At 43.2% G+C, this 24,583-nt stretch overlaps 1 protein-coding gene across 2 annotated transcripts in view; it reads right to left on the bottom strand.

Annotated features, from left to right (window-relative positions):
* Positions 1–1,307: 1,307 nt before the first annotated feature.
* The window catches only part of LOC106551319 (hexokinase HKDC1), a 57,585-nt gene continuing 34,309 nt past the window's right edge, over positions 1,308–24,583 (bottom strand). For both annotated transcript variants that reach the window (XM_087702335.1, XM_087702336.1), the window contains 8 exons: positions 24,259–24,407; positions 23,987–24,106; positions 22,114–22,209; positions 18,041–18,140; positions 16,611–16,794; positions 13,744–13,899; positions 11,951–12,184; positions 1,308–5,821 (listed from right to left, as the gene is read on the bottom strand). In XM_087702335.1, coding sequence (XP_087558461.1) covers positions 5,677–5,821; positions 11,951–12,184; positions 13,744–13,899; positions 16,611–16,794; positions 18,041–18,140; positions 22,114–22,209; positions 23,987–24,106; positions 24,259–24,407 — 1,184 coding nt within the window. In that variant the 3' untranslated portion in view covers positions 1,308–5,676. The remainder of the gene's footprint in view (positions 5,822–11,950; positions 12,185–13,743; positions 13,900–16,610; positions 16,795–18,040; positions 18,141–22,113; positions 22,210–23,986; positions 24,107–24,258; positions 24,408–24,583) is intronic.

Here is a 24,583-nt window from a genome sequence, read left to right as displayed (position 1 = left end):
CCGCTGGCCACTGATAGGCCAGCACCTTGATTTGGATCCAGACAAACTCATAACCAACGTAACTCATGCAGCAATGGTGTTATACCTGCAGCCCTAGGAGGTCCTAGGAATGTGTGTACCGTTGCTTTGTTTCCAAATATACTTCAAGGGTAGCCCCATGTAGAGTGTGTTGCAGTAATCTAGAATATTTGATTGGGGTAAATTGGCTTACCCAATCTTCCAAACCGACTACTCCAATTTAGTATCTAATTTGAACAATACGAACAGGGGAAACTTTTCTACCAATTCCATTACTGTTTACTCATCTAAAGGCATTCAATTTGGAGCATGTTCATGTCTGTTCGACATGACATTTTAAAAAAAATTAGAGGATTCTTCCAAATTAAGACTACTTTCTAAGAATTTTGACAGACAAATGTTGGCCGACAAATCTCACCTCTCTTTCTAGAAAGTTATAAAGATCATAGAGATTTGAAAGGAAATCAGAACCATTGAAGTGTCTTAAATTAATGACAGGCTATTACCAAGAGCAATAGTAATATTTGCATGCCTAAGATTTTATGCTTTATTTAATTGCATAGATTGCATCTATTGCATAGATGAAGAAGTTATACATATATACATTCATGCGTGCGTAATTCCTAAAATAAAAGTCATTTGCATTCAAATCTGACATTAGCAGCACCCCAAACTTTTAACTCCCCGTGATTTGAGAAAATGTAGGTGTTGTTCAAAAGGCTTTAGTAGCAAATAATAACAAAAAAGGATTATAACTGATGATAGCAGTCAAACTGAAATAGGACCCTCCAGAGGGATTATGGTGCATTTAACTCGTACCCTTCTCTAAGTACACAAAAGCGCCTGTATGTTTGGTTAATGATAGCCAGAAAGAAGATAGCAGACGGAAAACTGGGAAGCGTTGATAAAAGAGTGAGAAGCTCAACAGATATTGCAATTCATTGTTTGTCTGCCAGTTCTACTTATGTGGTCAGATTACTTTCTCTTCCTAAAATAGCTCAATTCTTTCTCAGTTTTATCTGTTCAAGGAGCAATGTTTATTATTTGTTTAGGTCAACTTTAAGCTCGCCTAGTGAAAGGAAGATCACTGCAGAATTTAGGTTGGGAAAAGAAGTCAGCAGAAACAAGTATGTTCAGTCTCAGCAATTTAAAGATGCATGGACTTCAACTCCCAGAATTCTCCAGCCAGCACAGCACACATTTTCTTGATATTTGCAACCAGAACATTCAGATTTGCAGGAATTCTGTGCTACCAATGAAAGAAAAAAAAAAAGGACAAAAGCAGCTGAAAAAATATACTATTTTGTTTTAATAAACAAAGCCAGATATTTTTCAAAGAAATGTGTGTTCCCTTTGTACTGAGATATTTCTGCCCATTGTAAAGGATATTCTTTCAGAGTTATTTAATAGCTACTTAATGCTGAAATGTACTGAGCACACTAAGTTTTGCCCTCATATTGTTTCAAGTAAGAAATGTTTGTTGATGTAAAATTCAAGTGCTTTTGTTGTCCAGATGTTGTTGAATTCTGTGATTCCTTTTCTCCCATTTCCATTTTTATTGTTTCATCATTTCCAGATAGGAAAAAGATGAGAAGAGATCAAGCTGTATCTGATTAAAACCATTATCTGTCTCTCTGACTCTCTCTCCAGTATACAAGGGCAAGGAAAGTGTATTATTAACATCACTGGAACAACACAATACAGTACAATTTTATTTCTAGCATGATTGACTGGTGATTAAGAAAAACAGGTATATGTTTTTGGATATTTTTTTTTGTTGTTCTGATTTGCTTTTCTCTTTTTTCTTTTTTTCCTTTTAGGCAGGTGACATGATTAGAAGTTAGCTAGGATAGAAAGGAAAATATTTTAAATAAAGGATGACATGATTAAAAGCTAGAATAAATGATAGAAATAAGAGAAGGGGAAATATTAGTGTATACACCTTTGTATAATAAAATAAAAGTAATAACAAGAGAAAACATGGAACATTTGAATAATGACAGATTGCAACCTAATATAAATAAGTATCATTATTAGAAATATGTTGATTGAATGTAATAATCATGATTAACTTTATTAGTTTTATTTGTATTAGAATGTATGACACCCAAGTGCCACACTGTTCACACATTGATTTGATATACCTATTTGTAATAAAAATAAAAATAAAAAAATCTTAAAAGAAAAAAGAAAGAAAGAAAAACAGGTATGAAGCCTACTGAAGTACAGTGGATCTAATTTGCATCTTTTTCCTTTGCAAAAATTTAAAATGTACCACATTAAAAGGTTCAGCATGTCGCGGCCACATTTATCAATGTCACAGGGAAATAGATAGCAGGAAACCTGGTCTAGATCTTTTTCACTCCCTTATGTGGAAATAATGTTGGAAATGCTTTTAGTATAATGAAGAGAGCAGAAGACTATATATATTCTGGCTATTGCTCTTTTTCCTAAGGTAAATTTAATGAACATTTGAATAGAATAGAATAGAATAGAATAGAATAGAAGAGTTGGAAGGGACCTTGGAGGTCTTCTAGTCCAACCCCCTGCCTAGGCAGGAAATCCTAAACCACTTCAGACAAATGGTTATTCAGCATCTTCTTAAAAACTTCCAGTGTTGGAGCATTCACAACTTCTGGAGGCAAGTTGTTCAACTGATTAATTGTTATAACTGTCAGGAAATTTCTCCTCAGTTCTAAGTTGCTTCTCTCCTTGATTAGTTTCTACCTATTGCTTCTTGTTCTACCCTGAGTTGTTTTGGAGAATAGTTTGATTCCATCTTCTTTGTGGCAACCCCTGAGATATTGGAACACTGGTATCATGTCTCCCCTAGTCCTTCTTTTCATCAAACTAGACATTTGTAAATGGCATTAATTGATCACTTGCAAAAGTATCCTAAACCAGGGGATTCCCAATCCCAGTCCATGGACCAGCACCGGTACACAGCATGCCAGAAACTGGGCCCCTCAAACAAGTGAAGCCCTGTCCATGGGATGCAGGCAGCATGCAAATCACACCCCATGCGGCCCACAGTAAAACATATTTCCATGTGTAAACTGTCTTCAGTACATGAAGGATTGAAGTAAAATCAACTGAAGGATTCAGCAGCTGTACTTATTCTCTAGCGCCCTCTAGAGGTGTAGACAGAAATGCCACATGGATGGTTGCCATGAGGCTAAAATATATTGAAGATAACTTAAAAAAAACACCCAGCTTTGGTTGGTGAAAAAGTGAGATCGAAATCCTTTGCAAAATAGATTATAGAATTATTTTTTTAAATGTAAGGAGAGAATATTGTTCGAAGAGGAGGGTTTCACATAATTTTAAGCAGGATATGGAATTGTATTGTATTTGTATTTAATAGATTTATAGGCCGCCCAATCCCGGAGAATTGAAGCATTAAAACGAACCCTTGGAGGAAATAACCTTCAGGTGCTGTAGTATTCTAATTTTTGTGGTGTAGGAAGTTAGCATCCACTCTCTCCTAGAAAAATGAAATATTCTGGGAAATATTGAAAAGGCAAAATATTATATTTCACTGGATCAGAAAGGGAGAAACATGTTTTTAGGCAGGAAACAGACTCACTCTTAATAGCCCCCACCTTCAATGGGCCATTAAAAGGCCAGAGCCAGTCTATTCTACATTACAAAGATCCCCCTTCAGATCCAGGGTGATGGGATTAAGGCATGATAGCATTAGCCCTTTACCCATCTCACCATAGGGCACCTGGGAAGAAGCAATGCTCAACCAAGCTAGGGATTCAAAAGACACATAACCTACAAAGTTAGCTAAGACCACCCCCCCCGCCCCCCGCTGCCACCCCTTGGAGTCTGACAGCTAATCAGAATACATTTCTTACACAGGAACAGGAAACAGAGAGGCGGGGCCGAACAGGGAGTATCAAAAACTCAGGAATTCTCAGCAAGCCCCTTTTTTCTCTCTCTTTTCTTCTTCACCCAACATCTGGAAGCTTGTGATCCCCCCTTTCTGTTCTGGAGCTCAAGCCATGTGATCCTGCCCACCGTTAAACCATCTTTCCAAGCAGCCTCCATGTTTCCAGTGTCTTTTGCCCCACTGGGAGCTGAACCCAGAAGGACATTACATTTCTTCCAACAGTGGGCTACTACCGTTATTAAGTAAGCACTTGTCACAAGAACCAAGGTTTAAGCTGCTTGAATGTCTCTAGAAAAATAGCTGTTCAAACTTGATAGGGGACAACAAACTCTTGCTTTTTCAAGAAAATGCACGAGGAATTTCTTTTTCTGCTCTCTCAGCCGTATTTAAAGATGCATTGAAATCGAATGGACTTCGTTTTTGAAAAGCAACATCAAATAAATGCAAGACAACTTAAAATATAATGAGGGTCACCTGAGAGAGAACTTTTATGGGGGAAAACATTAATTTATTATATGTTATGCATTAGCCTTCTTGTTGCCTGGTAGCACTGGTGGGTTCCAGCTGGTACGGGTGTCCCAGTGCCTGCTGGGAGTAGCAGGGATCGTTCACTACGGTGCTTCAGAGGACCCACCCGCCCGCCTGCATTCCTTATCTGTATTTGACCCAACTGGGCCATTTGCCCATGCGCACTCAGCATACAGCACATGCACACTCAGCATACAGCGTATGCGCATGAAGCGTACAGCACCTGCACAATGCTCCACCGAGCAGCTGGAGTGTCGCGGGCAGTGGCTGCACATGCGGCATAGCATGCGTGCACGTGGTGGACACACAGCCCCGTCGCAGTATGCCGGTTGCGACGGGATCCGGAACCCACCACTGTTGGTTAGGCATCTGTTGGGGATGCTATAATGGTGGATTCCTCCACTGGGTAGTGGGATTGACTAAGTCAGTGATGGCGAACCTTTTTGACACTGAATGCCCAAACCGGAGCACGCGTGCATGTGTGCGCATGTGCCAGAATGCTGGAATTCTGAAGACCAGCTGGTTGGTGCATGCATGCCTGTTTTTTGGCTGCTTTTCGGGCTGTTTTCAGGCCATTTTCAGGCAATTTGTTGGCCTGAAAACAACCCGAAAACGGCCTGAAAACAGCCCCCCAAAACAGCCTGTTTTTTAAATCAGAAGAGCAGCTGGCGACGCCACCCGTGCCCACAGAAAGGGCTCTGTGTGCCACCTCTGGCATGCATGCAATAGGTTCGCCATCACGGGACTAGGTGATCACTTCCAACCTTCATATTCTGTGGAAAAAAATACTGCAGCAGGTAAACAGCATCCGCTCCCAGTACATAGCTATGGTATATTATACCTACTCTCCAATAAGTATTTATGCAATACAAATGATATTTTAACATTAACAAGAAATTACTATGTTAGGACAAAGAGCAGGGATTGTATAAATACACTCCAAAGAAGCTGATTTCTTTAAAACAAACCTAGAGAACTTGGCCATTTAATATTTTGAATTGTGTTAGGCACAAGGAAGAAATATGAAATACGGTGTTGTATACCAGGCAACTTAGGACCCAGTGTCCAGAGAAGGCAAAATCTCCATCCGTTTTGACATGACGGCTTGTATCCTGTGTTCTTTCTGACCATCAACCGCAAAAATTGACCCTGATTGGCTTGATCAGTGCCACAACTGTGTGTGTAGGAATTTTTACAGTTGATCCTTCTTGCCCATTCAGGTCTGGGAGATCAATTTAATTTTCAGCAATGTGGTGCATCCGTTTAGCCACCGCTGTAATTAAGGCTGCTCCTTTCCCACTTCCATCTTCAGACAGCATAAAAGTGACATCACATTGTGGTGCCAGCTCCTTCACCGTTTCTTGCAAAATCCTAGAAAAGCTAAACGGAAAAAGAAGAAACACAAGCAAATTTTGACATATACGATGTTTTGCACAATCCAATTGCAAATGTAAGAAATGGTTTAGGTTGCAAAGACTGGAGAGGGGTGGGGGCGCAGTGTGAAGAGGATACTCTGAATGTCTTGTAATGTTCTCAGTCCAATGAGGGCAAAATTTTGCAGTGTGCGCCCAAGTTAAGAAGGCAAACTTTGCTCTCACATCAATTAGAACATTATGCAGTATGTAGTATACTGGCTAAAGGAGACAGTGGCTCATTGGTTAAGATGCCGAGCTTGTTGATAAGAAAGGTCAGCAGTTCAGTGGTTCGAATCCCTAGCACCGTGTAACAGGGTGGCCTCCTTTTACTTGTCCCAGCTTCTGCCAACCTAGCAGTTCGAAAGCATGTAAAAATGCAAGTAGAAAAATAGGAACCACCTTTGGTGGGAAGGTAACAGCGTTCCGTGCGCCTTTGGCATTTAGTCATGGTGGCCACATGACCTCGGAGACATCTTCGGGCAGCGCTAGGTCTTCGGCTTTGAAACGGAGATGAGCACCGCCCCCTAGAGTCAGGAACGACTAGCAGATATGTACGAGGGGAACCTTTACCTTTTTATTATATCGGCAATTGTCATTTAATCACCACATTTGGGGCTGGTAATTCTGTTGCTAAAGCGCATGGTTGATAAGTAAGAGATCCTGTTAAGTTTACAACCTCACTTACACTGTGGTTAAGTGAATCACTTGCAGTCATTAAGTGAGACATCACATGACCATGTATTGCTATTTCTTCTCCATTGTCTCTGCTTGTGAGACGTTAACTGTGAAGCTCAGTTATAATGATCAAGTGGCCATCCACTGGTTGCAAAGCATCAGAATCTCGATCACATGATCACAAAAAAAAGCCTGACTAGGTGGCTCAGTGGCTACAACACTGAGCTTGTCGATCAGAAAGGTTGGCAGTTCGGCGGTTCGAATCTCTAGTACAGGTCTCTTACGTGAGCAAAGGGCTGGACTAGATGACTCCCAAGGTCCCTTCCAGCTCTATTACTGTTTATTGTTTACAGGGACGTTGCAATGGTTGTGAGCACCCAGAATGGGTCATAATGTTACTTTGTCAGTGCCCTTGTAACTTTAAACAGTTGCTAAACAGGTCAGTCAGTAAATGAGGTCTCCTTGTTTGTTCTTTGTAAGAGCAAAGGATTTAAACATGTTGCAGATGTAACTTTATGGTATTGGACCTGGGTACTTGAGAGACCGCCTGCTGCCAATTACCTCCACTCGACCAATTAGATCCCACAGATTAGGCCTCCTCCAAATTCCATCCGCCGGCCAGTGCCGACTGGCGACTACCCGGAGGAGAGCCTTCTCTGTGGCTGCTCCGACCCTCTGGAACGAACTCCCCGTGGAGATTCGAACCCTCACCACCCTCCAGGCCTTCCGCAAAGCCCTTAAAACCTGGCTGTTCCGACAGGCCTGGGGCTAAAGAACTGTTGCCCCCGTCTCGAATTGGTATGACTGTTGTGTTTTAATTATGCATTGTTGCTTATGTCGTTTTAAATTCTTGTTTGTATCCCCCTTCCCTGGTTGAGTTGTGAGCCGCCCTGAGCCCCCTTCAGGAGAAAAGGGTAGCATATAAATAAAATCAACGTCAACGTCAACGTCAACGTAAACCTTTTCCTTTATCTCTTGCTCCACCAGTTCTTATTTAGAAGGTTATTGATCACAGTGTCCATCTCCCTCCCCTTGTTCTTTTCTGGTCTTCTACAACAGGGGAGTCAAACTCGATTTCATTAAGGGCCACATCAAGATTGTCCCAGGGGTGGGTTTCCATTTTTTTTAACTACCGCTTTGGTGGGTGTGGCTAGATGGGGCAAGTGACTGAGTGGGCGTGGCCAACTTGACGTCACTCATGCACACTCAGTCACATGACCCCCTCACCAAGCCATGCCCACCGAAACAGTGGCGAAATGTTTTGACCATGGGGGGGAGGGCTTCAGTCTCGCCAGAGCTAAGGGAGCGCCTGCAAACTACTCAATAAGAAAAAAATGTTTTGGTCCTCCAGGAATACTCTGCAGCCTTCAGCAGGGCTGGGGGAAGGCAAAAACACCCCCATTTTTGCGAAAAATGGGCAGAAAATGGGTCGCTTTTTTTTCCAAATCAGGAGCATTTTTGCCTCCCCCCAGCCCTGCTGAAGCCTGCAGGGTGCTTCTGGGGGCTGGGGGGAAGGCAAAAACACCACTGTTTTTGCGAAAAATGGCCCATTTCTGGGACCTCTCTGGACTGGCATGCGCACACCATTAAAAAAAGGGGGGGGGATTACATTTTTTCAATGAAGATTTTTCTGAGCATGTGCAGAACAGAAAATAAAGATGGCGGCGCTCAGGATAGAACCGGTACAGTCATGTGTCTGGCCGAGTTACTATCTATTCGGCTGAACCAGTCCGAACCGATAGGAAACCACTACTGGTTTGTCCTTGGGCCAGGGTGGGTGTGGCCAGGTTGACGTCACTCATGTCGGGGATGCCTGTGATGGCCCGAGCGATCTCCCAGCGAAAAAAGGCTGCCAAGCTCCGACATTAAAAACTTCAAAAAATAGCAAGCTTGATAAATAAATTATTAAGCTGATTTAGTGATGCTAGAAAACTTCTTAAGACTATTTTCAGGTGCATTAGTGAAGCAGAGTACCTATAAAATATTCATGATAGCCTTCTAACAATGAAAGTGATATTGCATTTCTTTAACATAGAAGAATTCTTACACCACCGTTGGCATAACAGAAGGCTTCTATTCTATGGGTTTGATGGAGTACACATTTATGAAACTTTCCATTCATAAAAAAGCACATGACAAGTGATTTAGAAATTCTGCTTTCCATGCAGATGGCAGGAGAAAGATTGGTCTATGTATCGAAACTACGCAACAACGTGAATTTGAAAGGGAAAAGGAATTTGGAGAGTGGATAGTTGTGCCTGATTCTGTCATTATATTATAATATATACTGCTGTTACACTATAATAATAAAGTGGTACTCCTGCAATCTCTATGGGAGTATTACTTAACCTCAGCAGCTTTAAGATGTGTGAACTTCAATTCCCAGAAACCTTCTGCCATCAAGCTGGCTGGGGAATTCTGGGAGTTGAAATCCCCACATTTTGAAGCTGAGAAACTCCACTCTAGAATGTCTGCTTGTTAAACTGGAGGGATGATGCTGATTAGACCAGGGGTCACCAACCTTTCAGACCTCTAGGACTACTAAATTCATAATTTTAAATCCCGCAGACCACTAATCTAAATTAATGACGGGATGGGGTCCTTTAGGCACTTAGCTTGGCCGCCTGTTAGCAGAGAGAAGCGCCTGAGATCAACCCTAGTTTTGCTGTCCATTGCAGCTAAGAATCTCAAATACGGCCAAGAACGAACTTTTGTCTTGTAGCCAGCCCAGGCCCTAGATCGGCTCCCTGCAAACTCTCTCTTGAGGAGCCTGGCTGAAGTTTTCATGCACCGCTCACTGAAGCGCCTGGACTCCCAGGAAAGGAGGGAAGGGCTGCCAAATAGGCAGCCAAGCTAAGTGCCTGAAGGACCCCATCCCATCAGCGAGCAAGATTAATTGCTTTGGCGGGATGTATCTGGCCCAGGGGGCATAGTTTGAGAATCGCTGAGTTAGTGCAATATTAAAAATGCAAAGATTTTTCTCCAGACCACCAAAATTTTCGCGCAGACCACCAGTGGTCCACGGACCACCAATTGGTGACCGCTGGATTAGACGGTCTTCTTCAAGACCAGCACAATTAAAGGCAACTTCGGTCTGTTGCCCTCACAGACTGCAGCCAAAATGAAGGCTGTGTTATGATTGTATAGCAAAAAACCACTAGTGAGGGAAGTCATCTCTCCTAGAAGAATGAAATATTTTGAGAAATATTTAAAAAGGCAGAGTATTATATTTCCCCTAAAAGAGAAAAAGAAATCTTAAGGAAGACAGAAATTCAGCATCAGCTCCCTGGCCCCAGCAGATATTTGGTGTCCATTAAGAAAGACTGGGCCATCCTATCTACAAGACGAAAGACAAGATCCAAACCAGGACAAAGCCATTAAGACACAATGTAAATAGAGAAAATTATTTGTATGAAAATATAAAGTTGGAATTGCTGAAATGCCACCCCGGGAACCCATTAGAGAAAATAAATAAGTAAGGGCAACAACGGAAAGGAAGGGGGATGAGAAGGGAAAAGAAGAAAGGGTTAAGCAGAGAAAGTAAGAGTGGGGAATTAAGAGTAGGAGAGAGGGTAAGGAAGAGCAGAAGGGAGGAGGAGAAGGGAAAGAGAGGGTAAGAAGAAAGAAGGACGGAGAGGAGGAAAGAAGACGGTAAACAAAGGAGGTTGAGAAGATGGAAGAAGTAAGGTTGTTGCAAAATAAGATGGAAGCACGGGGTGGCAAGAAAGTGACCCAAACTGTATTATATATGTGTGTAAAAATGAGTATAGAGACTAATGATAAATAGACAAGTGTTAAATAGCAATTATAAGAATGTATATCTATGAATGAATTTGAAAGGGAAAAATAAAAAACTTTTAAAAAAAAAAGACAAAATAAGAATTGCCCAACACCCTTTCAGAACACAAGTCTCTTCATTACATCATCACCCTCCAAGCTTCAACTAAACCTGGAAGCTCCGACAAATATGACCTCACATGGCCCCATGGGAGTCTGACAACAGCCAATAGAATACATGTTCTTGCGCAGGAACAGGAAGCTCAAGTGCAAAGTCCAAGAGAAGGTATAAATACCACCTCACTCTCAATGTGTCCATGTGGTCAGCTGCCCAGAACCACCCATGTGCTGCTGCTTCATCAATAAATGGGCCCTCTTTCCAATCAGCCTCCAGCCTCCATTTTGTCTCCAGTGCCTTTCTCCCAACTTGGAACTAAACCAGATGGATAGTTCTTCCAACTCTAGTATAAATACAGGTAATCTTTGATTTCAAGCAGTTCATTTAGTGACCGTTCAATGGTACTGAAAAAAGTGACTTATGACCATTTTTCACACTGATGACCATTGCAGCATTCCCCATGGTCACGTGATCAAAATTCAAACGCTTGGCAACTGACTCATATTTATGACGGCTGCAGTGTCCCGGGGTCATGTGATCCCCTCTTGCAACCTTCTGACAAACAGTGTCAATGGGAAATCACTGTAAATCACTTAACAACCATGTTGCTAACAACAACTTAAGTGATTCACTTAACAACTGTGGCAAGAAAGGTCATAAAATGGGACAAAGCTCACTTAACTACTGTCTCACTTAGCAACAGAAATTTTGGGCTCAATTAGGGTAGTAAGTTGAGGACTACTTGTAAATAGGGAAGAACTGGGAGGCATGAAGGGGGATGGGGATGGAGAACCCTTGGAAAGAAAAGGGCATCTTATTCTTTGCACACAAGCATTTATTTCCTTTCAAGTTCTAGATGAATGCCGCAAAAAATGTTGTTCTCATCTTAATGCAAAAATGTGCAATCAATTCAGAGTTGCAGCATGAAAAAGATCCTTTTTTATTCTTATCCACTAAGCAGAATATTTCATTAGTCCTTTGCTACCCTCACCAGCAGAGACATCACCCTGCCAACAAAAGTGCATATAGTGAAGGCTACGGTTTTCCCAGTTGCAATGGATGGCTGTGAAAGTTGGACCATAAGGAAGGCTGGGCGCCAAAGAATTGAGGCCTTTGAACTCTGGTGCTGGAGAAGACTCCTGCGAGTCCCTTGGATTGCAAGGCGATTAAATCGGTCAGTCCTAGAGGAGATCAACCCTGAATGCTCTTTAGAAGGCCAGATCCTGAAGATGAAACTCAAATACTTTGGCCACCTAATGAGAAGGAAGAACTCACTGGATAAGAGCCTAATGCTGGGAAGGATTGAGGGCAAAAGAAGAAGGGGACAACAGAGAATGAGGTGGCTGGATGGAGTCACCGAAGCAATCGGCATGAGCTTAATGGACTCCAGAGGATGGAAGCGGACAGGAAGGCCTGGAGAAACATTGTCCAGGGAGTCGCAATGGGACACGACTTCGCAACTAACAACAACCCTCAAAAAAAACAAATCCTTACAACCCAAGAGATGCTGAAAGAGATACTCACTGTGGGTGTAGCTTGTATAAGGTACCATCCACTCCGATGGTAGTTTTGAGGTGCTCAAGTTTCCTGTTGTCACGTATCTTCTCAACAACAGCTGCCAATCCGGCTCCGCAGAGCTGGGCAGCTCTTTTGGAAACACAGCCACACACTTCTTTCACAATGATGCTGTCATCACAAGTCCCATCCAGCCCGAGTTGTTGCAGAATTCTTCTCACTTGAAGCAGGGCGAGGCGATCGCTGTCTCAGCCAAAATGGAACAGACACCTTTGATTACTCAATGGTGCTTCTTAGAAAGAACTGGGAAGCTGCATTTCTGGTTTTTAAGAAATATCTTGCTGATATGTTGGTTCTTTGGCATTATAATCCCCCCCCCACTTATGACTATGGTTCCTTTTTAAGCAGGATTTAGAATGATTAATCATGTGCCATCAAGTCATTTTTGATACCTAGCAATCGCATAGACAAATGTTCTCCATGAGTTAAGAATGAACTTTGCTTGAATACTACATGCTACTCTTACCTTAATGTCACAACACCCTGAAATACAACCCAAAATAATTTTTAAAATGTTTAAGGTGACATGGCCATCACCAGCAGAAAAAATACATCTCCGTATCCAGATATTCCTGAACTGGGGCTCACAGGAGTCAAGGGGGGAATGGTGATGATGAACGATGATGAAGATGACCAAGAATTGAAAATTAGCAAAACCTGGAGGACTAATTTTAACTCCTTTGTAGAACAGTCTCTGTGTCTCGCTCTGGGTCTCTGTGTTTCTCTCTGTCTCTGTCTGTCTGTGTCTTTCTCTGTTTCTCTATGTCTCTGTCTATGTGTGTGTGTATGTGTGTGTCTCCCCTCCCTGTCTCTTTCTTTCTCTCTCTCTTTCTCTCTCTCTCTCTCTCTCTCTCTCTCTGTCTCTCTGCCTGTCTGCCTCTCTCAATATATTACATAGATGATAGATAGATTAGGGAGAGAGGGAGAGAGAGAGAGAGACCAAAGAAAGCTATATGGAAATGCTCATGTATTCATCAGAAACCACAGTATTCTTCCTACGACTAAGAAAATGACTTGTCCAAAGTCATCTCATAGACATCTATACTTAAGGTAGAACTAGAATTCATATTTTCCTGTTCCTACCCCAACAGATTAATCACTAGACCTGTAGGAGAAGGACAGGAAAAGCCTGGGGTGGAGTCAAGAGAGGAATCAGCCTGGAGTTGTTACATTCCCACAAAAGGTCTAAGTCCATCTCAGTAGTGAAATTCAATTTTTTTTACTACCGGTTCTGTGAGCGTCGCTTGGTGGGCGTAGCAGGGGAAGGATACTGCAAAATCCCCATTCCCTCTCCACTCCTGAGGGAAGGATATTGCAAAATCTCCATTCCCATCCCACTCTGGGGCCAGCCAGAAGTGGCATTTACCAGTTCTCCGAACAACTCAAAATTTCCACTACCAGTTCTCCAGGACCTGTCAGAACCTGCTGAATTTCACTCCATCCCCTCTTTAATTCCATTAATGCTTATCTAATGCCAATTTAGTGCTGACCATTCATTAACTAGACTCTTGTGTATAGATATGAGCAAGAAATCAGTTTAACTGGAACTCAATGTGTCATCTTGATTCTCCGTGTCTGAGAAGACCAAACTGGCTCCCACAACTGAATCTTTTACCTTTTATATAAGAAAAACATATAAATAAATCATGAATCCTATTCAGCTGTTTATTGTCTCATATGAGGTTGAGAACTAGAAGACAGGAGATGGAGAGAAAATGCTGTTTGTATGACACGACTCATACCTTTCAATCTGAGACAAGTATTTTGTTTCAAATATTCCCCTTCTTCTCAGTGATTCTGAAATCTGGCCTCTGAACAGAAGTCCTCTCTTGGTAAGGTCTATCAAGATCTGTCTCACTATTTCTCCCAAATACATCCCACTGGTCATTTTCTCATATCTATTAAACAACAAGGGGAAAAAATAACATTTGGATTTGAACAACACCAAGCAGGTAGTCCTTGATTTACAATCATTTGTTTAGTGACCATTCAATAGCAACAGCAATAGAGCCGAGGTGGCGCAGTGGTTAAATGCAGCACTGCAGGCTACTTCAGCTGACTGCAGTTCTGCAGTTCGGCTGTTCAAATCTCACCGGCTCAGGTTGACTCAGCCTTCCATCCTTCCAAGGTGGGTAAAATGAGGACCCGGATTGTTGTTGGGGGGCAATATGCTGACTCTGTAAACCGCTTAGAGAGGGCTGAAAGCCCTATGAAACGGTATATAAGTCTAACTGCTATTGCTATTATTGCTATGCATAAATGGGCCTTCATATAGCAGAAGTTTCCCAAATCTGGTTTTCTCAGGTATAGAATTGAAAACATTTCAGAATAACCAAAGGGTTCTTCTCAAACAAGGAACTGGTCAAGGAGATTTAATCTTACCTATTGCTACACTTAATATTTTAACAATAGTACTTTAATATTGTTAGTGTTACTTAATGCGCAAGTAGTCCTTGATTTACAATCATTTGTTTAGTGACCTTTCAAAGTTACAACAGCTTGGGAAAATGTGACTTATGACCAGGTGTCACACATACAATTGCCACAGCATTCCCATGGCCATGTGCAGGGGGTGGACTTCAACAATTTCAGCAATGGGTTCTCTGATTGGTTGTTGAGTGGGCGTGGCCATTGTGGGCGTGGCCTATTCGGCTTCCTGCACCGGGGGGGGGGGTGTTTTTGCCTTCCCCAGGCTCCGGAGGCTTTCCTCGACCCTCTGGGAGGGTGAAAACTGCCTCCTCCAGGTTCTGGAGGCCTTCCGTGAGTCCCGTTTTCCCCCCTCCCTGAGCCTCCATGCGGGCCCTGCACTTACTTCACATTCAAAACAGGCCACGTGGAGACTCCTAGGAGGGCCACGGGGGGGGGGGGGCATGGGCACGGCTTGGTGGCCAGCCAGGGGTGGGATTTGGAGGTTCTCCGAACCAGTCATAGCTATGGTTCTCCCAAACCCGGCCAAACCCATAGCAGTCCACCCCTGCCATGTGATCAAAATTCAGATGCTTGGCCACCTGTGTGTACTGTATTCAAATGTATTGATAACATTTGCACCATCCCAGGGTCATGTGATTGCCATTGTCATCCTTCCCAGCTAGCTTCTGACAATCAGAGTCAATGGAGGAAGCCAGATTCACTTAACAACCCAGTGATTCATGCACTAACACTGTGATTCGCTCCATGATCATGGCAAGGAAAGATTGCAAAGCAGGCATGACTCACTTAACAACCACCTAACCACTTAGCAATGGAAATTCTCATCCCATTTGTGATCATAAGTCAAGGAACGCCTGCATTATCGTTAGAAAATAAGGAATTATTATGAAAAGCTTTAATGCAGTAAGATTCATTACTCTCTGGGTCTCCAACCTGTTGACTTCAACTCCCAGAATTCCCAACATTGCTGGCTGAGGAATTCTGGGAGTTGAAGTCCACAGGTCTTAAAGTTGCCACGGTTGAAGACCCCTGCATCTCGCAGATTACTGTACTCAGAGATTCTGTACTATTTTATTCTAACATGAATTTTGGGAGAATTTTTTAAAATTATGTTTCAAAATGCAATGTACACAGCCCACATTATCAATGAGAGGATAGTCATTTACATAAATATTTTAATTACAGTATGTTTGTTCCCAAGATGGCAAATTGGCAATAAGGTGGATCCCTAACCCCCCCAATGCCATTGATGTGATATTCATTTTAAGAATATTAACTCCCAACATATGTTTTTTTCTTTAGTATGTCTTTGAATAAAAAACAAAAATGTGTTTTCTTCTTCCTTTCCAATAACTTGAAACTCATTTGTGTTCTAACTCCAGACTTTCAACTGGGGAAGACAGATTATTTCTAAGATTTACCATTGCCTGTTCTACAGCAGAGGCTACTGAATTCCAGACAGTGGTGAAATTAAAAAATTTTTTAATACTGGTTCTATGGGCGTGGCTTGGTGGTGGGGTCCTGTGACTGAGTGAGCATGGCCAACTCGATGTCACTCATGGCTATATCCACTCAGTCACATGCCACCACCACCACCACCAAGCCACGCCCACAGCACCCAGTAGGAAAAAATGTGTGCATGAGTCCATTCACAGCGGACCTGCTGCTCCCTTTATGGTCCCCCCTTACCCCCTCCCTCCCAGGGGTTGGAGTACCTTAAAGGGAAAGGCTGCAGCAGTTCTGCTGTGAATAGAGGGAGAAATGTTTGGATTGTCTCTACTGCATTTAACATTGAATTCTGTGGCAGAGACAATCCAAACGTTTTTCCCTCCGTTCCCAGCAGAGCTGCTGCTCCCTTTATGGTCCCCCTTGACCCCCACCCTCCCTGAGTCTATCTTAAAGAGACAGACTGCAGCAGCCCTGCTGTGAACAGAGGGAGAAATGTTCGGATTGGGTGTGTGGGTAGAGCAGCCGGAAGAGGTAAGTGGCGACAGGGCAACCAGGCGGGCGTGGGCGGGGCCACCAAGGATTTTTGCCACCGGTTTGGAGAACTGATGCCAATCGTCCCTGCCGGTTCAGCCAAACCAGGCTGAACCAGGAGGATTTCACCCCTGGTTCCAGAGAAACCCCATAATCTTGGCTGAAATTTTTGGAGAAGTGCCACAACATCTACCCTTACTTTTGCTTCCCAGGATTCAGAGACACTGAGTCCACCTCTTGATCATATCTTGTCCTGAAATTATCAATGCAGCCATTGTCACCAAATCCTCCCCATTCTGTGTTGATGCACATTTTGCCTTCATCTCCTTCTATTATTTCTATATGTTTCATTTCTTCCATATAGCACACGTTACTGCCTGTCCCTGAAAGAAAGAAAGCGAGACTTTAAAACAGCAAAAAGGGTTTTCTCCAAGGACGGTTAAATGTAGGAGATGGAAAAACCATAGCTGCAGAACACAAAATAGTAGCAGTTCTAATGGTTACTATAGAAAGAGCCAGGCTACAGAACTGGGCTGAAAAAATCCAGACAACCTCAAGATGGCAGCAGCAAGACCAGAAAATTCTAATACAGTATTTCTCAACATAGTTTACTCCAAGACAGCGTGGTCACCAACTGGTGGTCCCTGGACCACTGGTGGTCTGCAAGAAAATTGTGGTGGTCCACAGAAAAATCATTTGCATTTTTTACATTGTGCTAAATCAGGGGTCATGGGATGGTCCCTGGGATGGATACGTGCACTGAATGTTTTTGTTGCTGCAAAGAGTTTCCCCCGTCAGGGTCTTTTTGCGTTAGTCAGAGGGGAGTGGAAATTCCGACTTGGGATCTGCTTCAGCGTCGTGGTGTGGGGCTTTGGGTGAAGGCTGGAGGGAAGTGGCAAAGAGCCAGAGGGCCTTGTTCCAGTGGGACTGCATCATGGCCCGGAAATGGCTGACCATCTCAGCCCATTGAGCCTCCAGGCGCCGGTCCCTGGCCTTGCACTCCCATAGGTCTTTCGTCTGGAAAGCCTATGCTCGTAGTCCTCAGTGAGGTGCATCTGCTGAGCCTCCTTCTTGGTCAGATCGTATTTGAATTGAGCTGTTTTGCCAACTGTTTCTCGTGGTGGCTGCTTAGTTTCCTGTTGGCACCCTAAGGAGCCTAGGAGGGTAGGTGAGGAGTGCCTGGGAGGGGAGGGGCAAGTAGAGGCTGGTGACGCGCCCCTCGATGTGAGTGACATCAAGTTGGCCATGCCCACCTAGTCACATGACCATATAGCCACGCCCACCCAGCCGGTCATTAGGCAGATCATATTACGGGTCTACGGGATTTAAAATTATGAATTTAGTGGTCCCTGAGGTCCAAAAGGTTGGTGACCCCCTGCTTTATGATGTATGGACTTCAGCTCCCAGAACTCCCTAGCACTTAATTTAAATTTTATATATGTGAAGGAAAAAGGAAAAGTGCAATTCTCACCAAGCCAAATCAACATCTGTGTACCATTTTCTTTTGCAGGCTATCAGTGAAAAATAGCATTATCCCAATTATCTCCTGTACCTTCCTACTGCTCACGAATATTAAAACACAATACAAAAGATTGGGCTATCGTCTGCTGTATATTTCTCTCGTCTTACCTGCAATGAGACCAATCTCACAATTTGGATCTTCATAACCACACGTCATCATTGTTCCTACGGTGTCATTTACCACCGCTACGATATCCAAATCAAATTCCTGCAACAGAAATTGAGTGAGAGGTAGCCAGTGTTGTCATGAGGCATGGATTAGGGTTACAAGTACTTGGAAAAAATGCTTCCCCTAAGAATGATCTGATCTGAATAATAATTTAAATCACTGGTTGGACACTTGCATTCTTCTGCTTTACTTTAGCAACCGGTAAACAAAAGTGTGCATAACATTGAAGCAGCCCTTGAAAAATTTCACCAGACAGTAAAACAACTTCAGTTCAACATATACCAGGGGTGAAATCCTACTGGTTTGGGCCAATTCGTCCGAACCAGTAATAAAAAATGCTTAACAAAGAAAAAAAAAGTTACAATAATCAGCTGTGCTGTGCGATGGTAGGAACTTTTTTAAAAACTTTTTTTAAGCATTTGGGTCCGTTTTTACTCTCAGGAGGCTTCCCTGAGTCCTGTTAGGCCAAAAACGGGGAGTGGGGTGTGCTGTGTAAGAAAGAAAGAAAGAAAGAAAGAAAGAAAGAAAGAAAGAAAGAAGGGAGGGAGGGAGGGAGGGAGGGAGGGAGGGAAGGAGGGAAGGAGGGAAGGAGGGAAGGAGGGAAGGAGGGAAGGAGGGAAGGAGGGAAGGAGGGAAGGAGGGAAGGAGGGAAGGAGGGGAAAAGGAAGGGGAGGAAGGACCACAAACCTAGCATTAGATGTACCTTCATAGGATACCTTGAAAAAGCACAGCAATTCAGGACTGGAAGGGACCTGGAGGTTAACTAGTCCAATTTAGATTTCACCACTCACACATATTGGTTATAATTGCAAAGTGAGCTGATACATATTCCAGCCTTAAGCTCTCCACTCATGGCTAACAGGTTTTGATGGAGCAAGGATGGAAAAGATGCAGAACTCACTCTGACTGAGCAAAAAGTACAGTGCTCCAGGCTTCCTCTTACCATGTGCTCCTTAATAGAGCTCAACCACTCTTCAGACTTTCTGCACCAGTGTTTTTCACTGGACGTTGCAGTGTGCGGGCTTCAAATTTCACAATTTCCCAGCAACTTTGGGGAATTCTGGGAGTTGAAGCCCACTCATCTTAAAATTGCCAAACGTGAAAAACAGTGTTCTATATCAAGACTACTTCATATAAAGCAGGGGAGTCAAACTCAATTTCACTGAGGGCTGCATCGGGGTTGAGTTTGACCTCAGGGTGTCCGGATGGGCATGAATGGGTCAGGGTGGGCACAGCCCTCTGCCAGCGAAAACGGAGCTCGGGGAGACTGTGGGCAGCCCTCCCGAATTTCGTTTTCACTGGAAGAGGGCTGCAGGAGGCCATTGTGGCTGAAAGTCTGGAGCCTAGGAGGCAGGGGTGAAATGCTCTGAAGTTTGCTCCCTGTTCGGTTTGCGTGCATGTATATCACAGGGCTAAAAAAGGAGGATTAAGAAGCCTTTTCTGAGTCTGCAAAGGTAAGTAGAACAGCGGGGGGGGGGGGAAACAGCTGTGCCACGCAATTTAGATTCACTAGGAAGCAGGATTTCCTGCTTTCTAGCCAATATAAATCGTGTGGCACAGCTGATTGTTGGAACTACCGGTTCACCCGAACTGGTAGTATAAAAATGCTACCGGATGATCAGCTGTGCAACAATAAGCTGTTCCACGTGATTTCTAATCGCAGGGCATAGCTGATTGTCACACAGCTGATCATCACAACTACCAGTTCACCCGAACCCGTAGCATTTTCTACTACCGGTTCAGGCAAACCAGTCCGAACCAGTAGCATTTGACCCGCCACTAGGAAGGCCACATGCGGCCCTCCCAAGCTGCATTTTTGCTGGTAGAGGCACCATGGGCTGGTTCTTTGCTGTTTCCAGGGCGGCCTCATGGACCAGATCTAAGCACCCCATGGGCTGGATCTGGCCTGTGGGCCTTGAGTTTGGCACCCCTGATATAAAGCGAGCAACCTGTTACCTGAAAGCTGCACAGGGATTTTGGGAGGAAATAGTGGGAAAACGGGTTGTTTTATTTTAAAATAATCAATTGCAAATAAACTGGTATAAATCCATTTGCATAATGAGAGGGAAATCTGCATGTTTAGATTATGTTGGCTGGGTTCTCAGCAACCTGTTATGTATTAGTCTCTTTACTGCCAATTCTCTGTTATCCTTTTGGTCGAAAGTTTGGAAGAAATAAAAAAAAAAAGCCCAGCAATCATTGACAGTGAATCTTTCTTTCAGTTTATTTTCCTTTTACTCTAACACCTATGTGTTGTTGGAAGATAAGAAATCAATTCAAATCATGGGTGTGCCATACAGGTAGTAGAAGTTATGAATAAAACTGAGTCCAAACTTTTTGTTGCCGAGCAAGACAGTGGATAAGTGAGCTTAATATACAGATGTCCACCTTGAGATTTATTCATTTAAAATTATGCTGGCATTGTTTTCCCCATAAACAAGAGGTGGGTTGCTCCCCATTCGGCCCGGATTTGGTGAACCAGTAGTAGTGGTGGCAGGAGACTGCGCCCACCCGTCTGGACGTATCTATGCATGCGCAGAAGCGTCACGCCATTCCCCCAAACCGGTAATAAAAAAAATTGCCAACCTACCACTGCCATAAACCTACCCAGGGCTTAAAGGTTCATTCTGGCCAGAACCTCACAACTACTCTTTCTTCAGAATAATGTACTGTAATCAGATTAAAGGAGTTATTTTTAAAAAGAAAAAAAATATGAGGGAATAATATGTGTGGTTGCTGTGCACACACCAGTACTTCTACCAGTGAAGCACCTGTTCAGGATAATTCCCAGGGACAAAGTAAAAAAAAGTCAAGATGGCAGCCACGGCCACACAAGCAAAGCCCCATTCCTTTTTTGTATTTATCACAGCACACATTAAAAATGGGTAGAACTTGATTGTACGGTTGTTAAATTTGTCTGTCTGTCTGTCTGTCTCTCTCCCTCTCTCTCTTTAACTTTTAATAAATTTATATGCCGCCCAATCCCGTAGGACTCCGGGCGGCTTACAGAACAAAAGGAACATAAGGGATTAAAATAAAACAAGAGAAACAATTTAAAAATAGAAAGGAACAATTTAAAAACAACGCAACCATACACTCAATCTGAGTGGGGCTGGACCTCATTCATGAGGTCAACAGCCCCAGGCCTGCCGGAATAGCCAGGTTTTAGTGGCTTTTCGGAAGGCCGAGAGAGTGGGAAGGGTCCGGATCTCTACGGGTAGATCATTCCACAGGGTCGGAGCAGCTACAGAGAAGGCCTTCCCCCGAGGGGCCGCCAGCCGGCATATTCTCTCTCTCTCTCTCTCTCTCTCTCTCTCTCTCTCTCTCTCTCTCTCTCTCTCTCTCTCTCTCTCTCTCTCTCTCTCTCTCTCTCTCTCCCCCTCCCTCCCTCCCTCCCTCCCTCCCTCTCTCACACACACACACACACACAAACAAACAAACAAACAGAGTCATCATGCATCTATTTATTAAAGCCTCACATCTTTCTTCAGATTTCTACCCATGGTTGAAATTTGAGCCCCACAGTCATTTCAACGGGGCCACTGCTTAAAGCAACTATCTCATTAAAAAAATATTTCCCAGCATGAGGCTCTTCTCCAGTGAGTCCTTCCTTCTCATTAGGTGGCCAAAGTATTTGAGTTTCATCTTCAGGATCTGGCCTTTTAAAGAGCAAGTCAGGGTTGATCTCCTCTAGGACTGACTGGTTTGATCGCCTTGCAGTCCAAGGGACTCGCAGGAGTCTTCTCCAGCACCACAGTTCAAAGGCCTCCATTCTTTGGCGCTCAGCCTTTCTTGCGGTCCAACTTTCATGAACTTCCATGAAATTCTGGATCCCTGCAAATTCTTAAAGAGCTTCCCCTGAATCATTTTCAAAGGGCCAAAGTTCCCATGACTTCTACATTTGTCTCAATAATTCTGAATGAAATCAAATCAGTAGGAAAATTGCAGTAAGCAAGGACCTCTGCTCAACCCTGGTGGTAGGGATGGAGTTCAAAAGATGCAGGATACTTACATTTCTCCGTTTTATTGCTTCCCTTAGCAAGTCGATAACATCCTCCCCTTCGCAGTTGGTTGCCTTGAAGCCTTTTGTCCACCCAACAAGAGCTCCCTAGAAAGTGAAAGAAGTGAAACAAAAAGGACAATTAAAAAGTGTCCCCTGAAGAAAGAGAAAAGAGTTGGATCACCCAAACTCAAAAACTGGCTTTCCATTTTTAGGAGAGACTCATTGCAAATTACATTTTCAAAGAAGGTTTAAATCAGGGGCATCCAGCCTTGGCAAACCTTAAAACCTGTGGACTTCTAACTTGTGATTGGGTGAATTGTGCCCAATTTTACACCCTTTTTGCTGCAGGCATTAAGTGAAGCTGGCTTCCCCCCCCCTCCCCCCCTGACTTTGCTCATTATAATAACCCTGGAAACAGTGGTGAAATACAATTTCTTTTACTACCGGTTCTGTGGATGTGGCTTGGTAGGCGTGGTTTGGTGGGCATGGCAGGGAAAGGATACTGCAGAATCTCCATTCCCACCCCACCAGCCAGAAGTGGCATTTGCTGGTTCTCTGAACTACTCAAAATTTCCCCTACGGTTCTCTAGAACCTGTCAGAACCTGCTGGATTTCACCCCTGCCTGGAAGGTTGCAAATGATGATCACATGACCCCGGGATGCTGCATCTCTCATCTATACATGTTGGTTGCCAAATGCCGAAAAATGCGGTCCCATGACTGCAGGGACGCTGTCCTAACTGTGAGCACAGTTATAGGCCCCTTTTTTTCAGCATTATTGTAACTTCGAATGGAGGCTAAATGAATGGTCATAAGTCAGGGACTATCTGTATAGGCTTGGGGATGGGCAAAGGCAGTATTCTGAGAATATAGGGAGACAAAGCGGATTCCCAGGACATGTCCATGCTGTGCTTGGGTGGGTCAGAAAGACACCAATGTTTCATGTGTCGGCAGTTCCCACATAAGCATGCCTTACCCAAATGAAAATCAAACAAGAATGCCTGTTACTTTTGTGCACTGAGCAATGATTTTACACAGTCTCTCCTAATGCTGGTGCTCAAGATCTTTTTAAGAATTCTTCATTGGCCAAGTGGGATTGGACACACAAGGAATTTGTCTTTGGAACATAAGCTCTCAGTATACATAAAAATACATTCATCAAGAATCATAAGACACAACACTTAGTGATAGTCATAGGATACTAAGTGAGCAATCAAAATCATAATAGGAAACTAAATAAAATAATATAAATCATAAAGATACAGCAACATGGTTATTAGTCATAAGCAGGAGGAGGTAGGTAATAGGAAGGATGAGAAGAATGAAAGTAATACAATCTTAGTAAATAGTTTGACAGTGTTGTGGAAATTAGTTGTTTATCTGAGTAATGGCATGCAGGAAAAACTGTCCTTGTGTCTAGTTGTTCTGGTGTGCATTGCTCTATAATGTTGTTTTGAGGATAGAAGTTGAAACAATTTATATCCAGGATGTAAATATTTAAGCAGGGCTGGGATTCAGCCAGTTTGGACCAGTTCGGACAAACCGGATTCTAATTTTACATCTGGTTTGTCAAACCGATAGTTAAAAGGACTGGCTGGCCCCACCCATCTTGCTCCGCACCTCCCAGGAGGCTTCATGCGACCCCTTTTGGATGCCAGGTTAAGTGCAGGGCCCGTGCAGACTCTCGGGGAGGGTGAAAAACAGGCCTCCCGGACCGGAAACTGCCCCGTTTCCGGCCTCTGGAGCCCAGGAGAGGCCATTTTTGCCCTCCTAGAGGCTCGAAAAATAGAAGCACAAAATCTATTAAAAAGCAACATTGAGCACTGATTAAAACCACATTAAAAGTAGAATCCAATCAAGGTGGAAAATTCCATCCCTCTCACCTTATCAATACTTGTTTGCCTGCAGGGGAAAGAAAAAGTAAAACCAAGGGGGAGCCGGGCACCTTTTATTCCCATGTATTCCAAAAAGTCCGCAATGCATTGGACAATGTGATCAAATAACTGAAAGAAAGAAAAAATAATAGTAATTAAAGGCGGCATTTAATACCAGGTTTTTAAATACATGTGGATCAGCAAGGAGAATTGCTCACAGTCCTGTTAGACTGGAATAGAATGTAAGTCCCAGGAATAAATAGTTAAGAATTAACTTTTACCTCTTCTCCTGTTCCTTGCATAATTTCCAAAGGAATTGCAAATATTTTATTGTATATCCGAACCGATTTGTTTCTTCCACTTCTGATTTTGACAAGCAAAACTCTGAAATTTGTTCCTCCAAGATCAAGAGCTAAGTATTTACCCTTTTCTGCAAAAGAACAATCAATATTTACTAAAAAAAATCCCTCTCAATTCCTTACAATGTTCCTTGTCCAGCTTATAGACTGGCCTTTTTTCTGAGACTCTAAGTAGACATACGGAATTCTAGGAAACTTTGTTCTCAAGTAATTGAATTCAGATGTAGGTAATTCATATTGAGATATA

Source organism: Thamnophis sirtalis, unplaced genomic scaffold (assembly GCF_051295495.1).
Source record: "Thamnophis sirtalis isolate CommonGarterSnake01/CBP01778 unplaced genomic scaffold, rThaSir2_p1.2 scaffold_15, whole genome shotgun sequence".
In the NCBI taxonomy this organism is placed as follows: domain Eukaryota; kingdom Metazoa; phylum Chordata; class Lepidosauria; order Squamata; family Natricidae; genus Thamnophis; species Thamnophis sirtalis.
The sequence above is the reverse complement of the archived record's forward strand: the minus strand, read 5'-3'. Positions and strand labels throughout refer to the sequence as shown.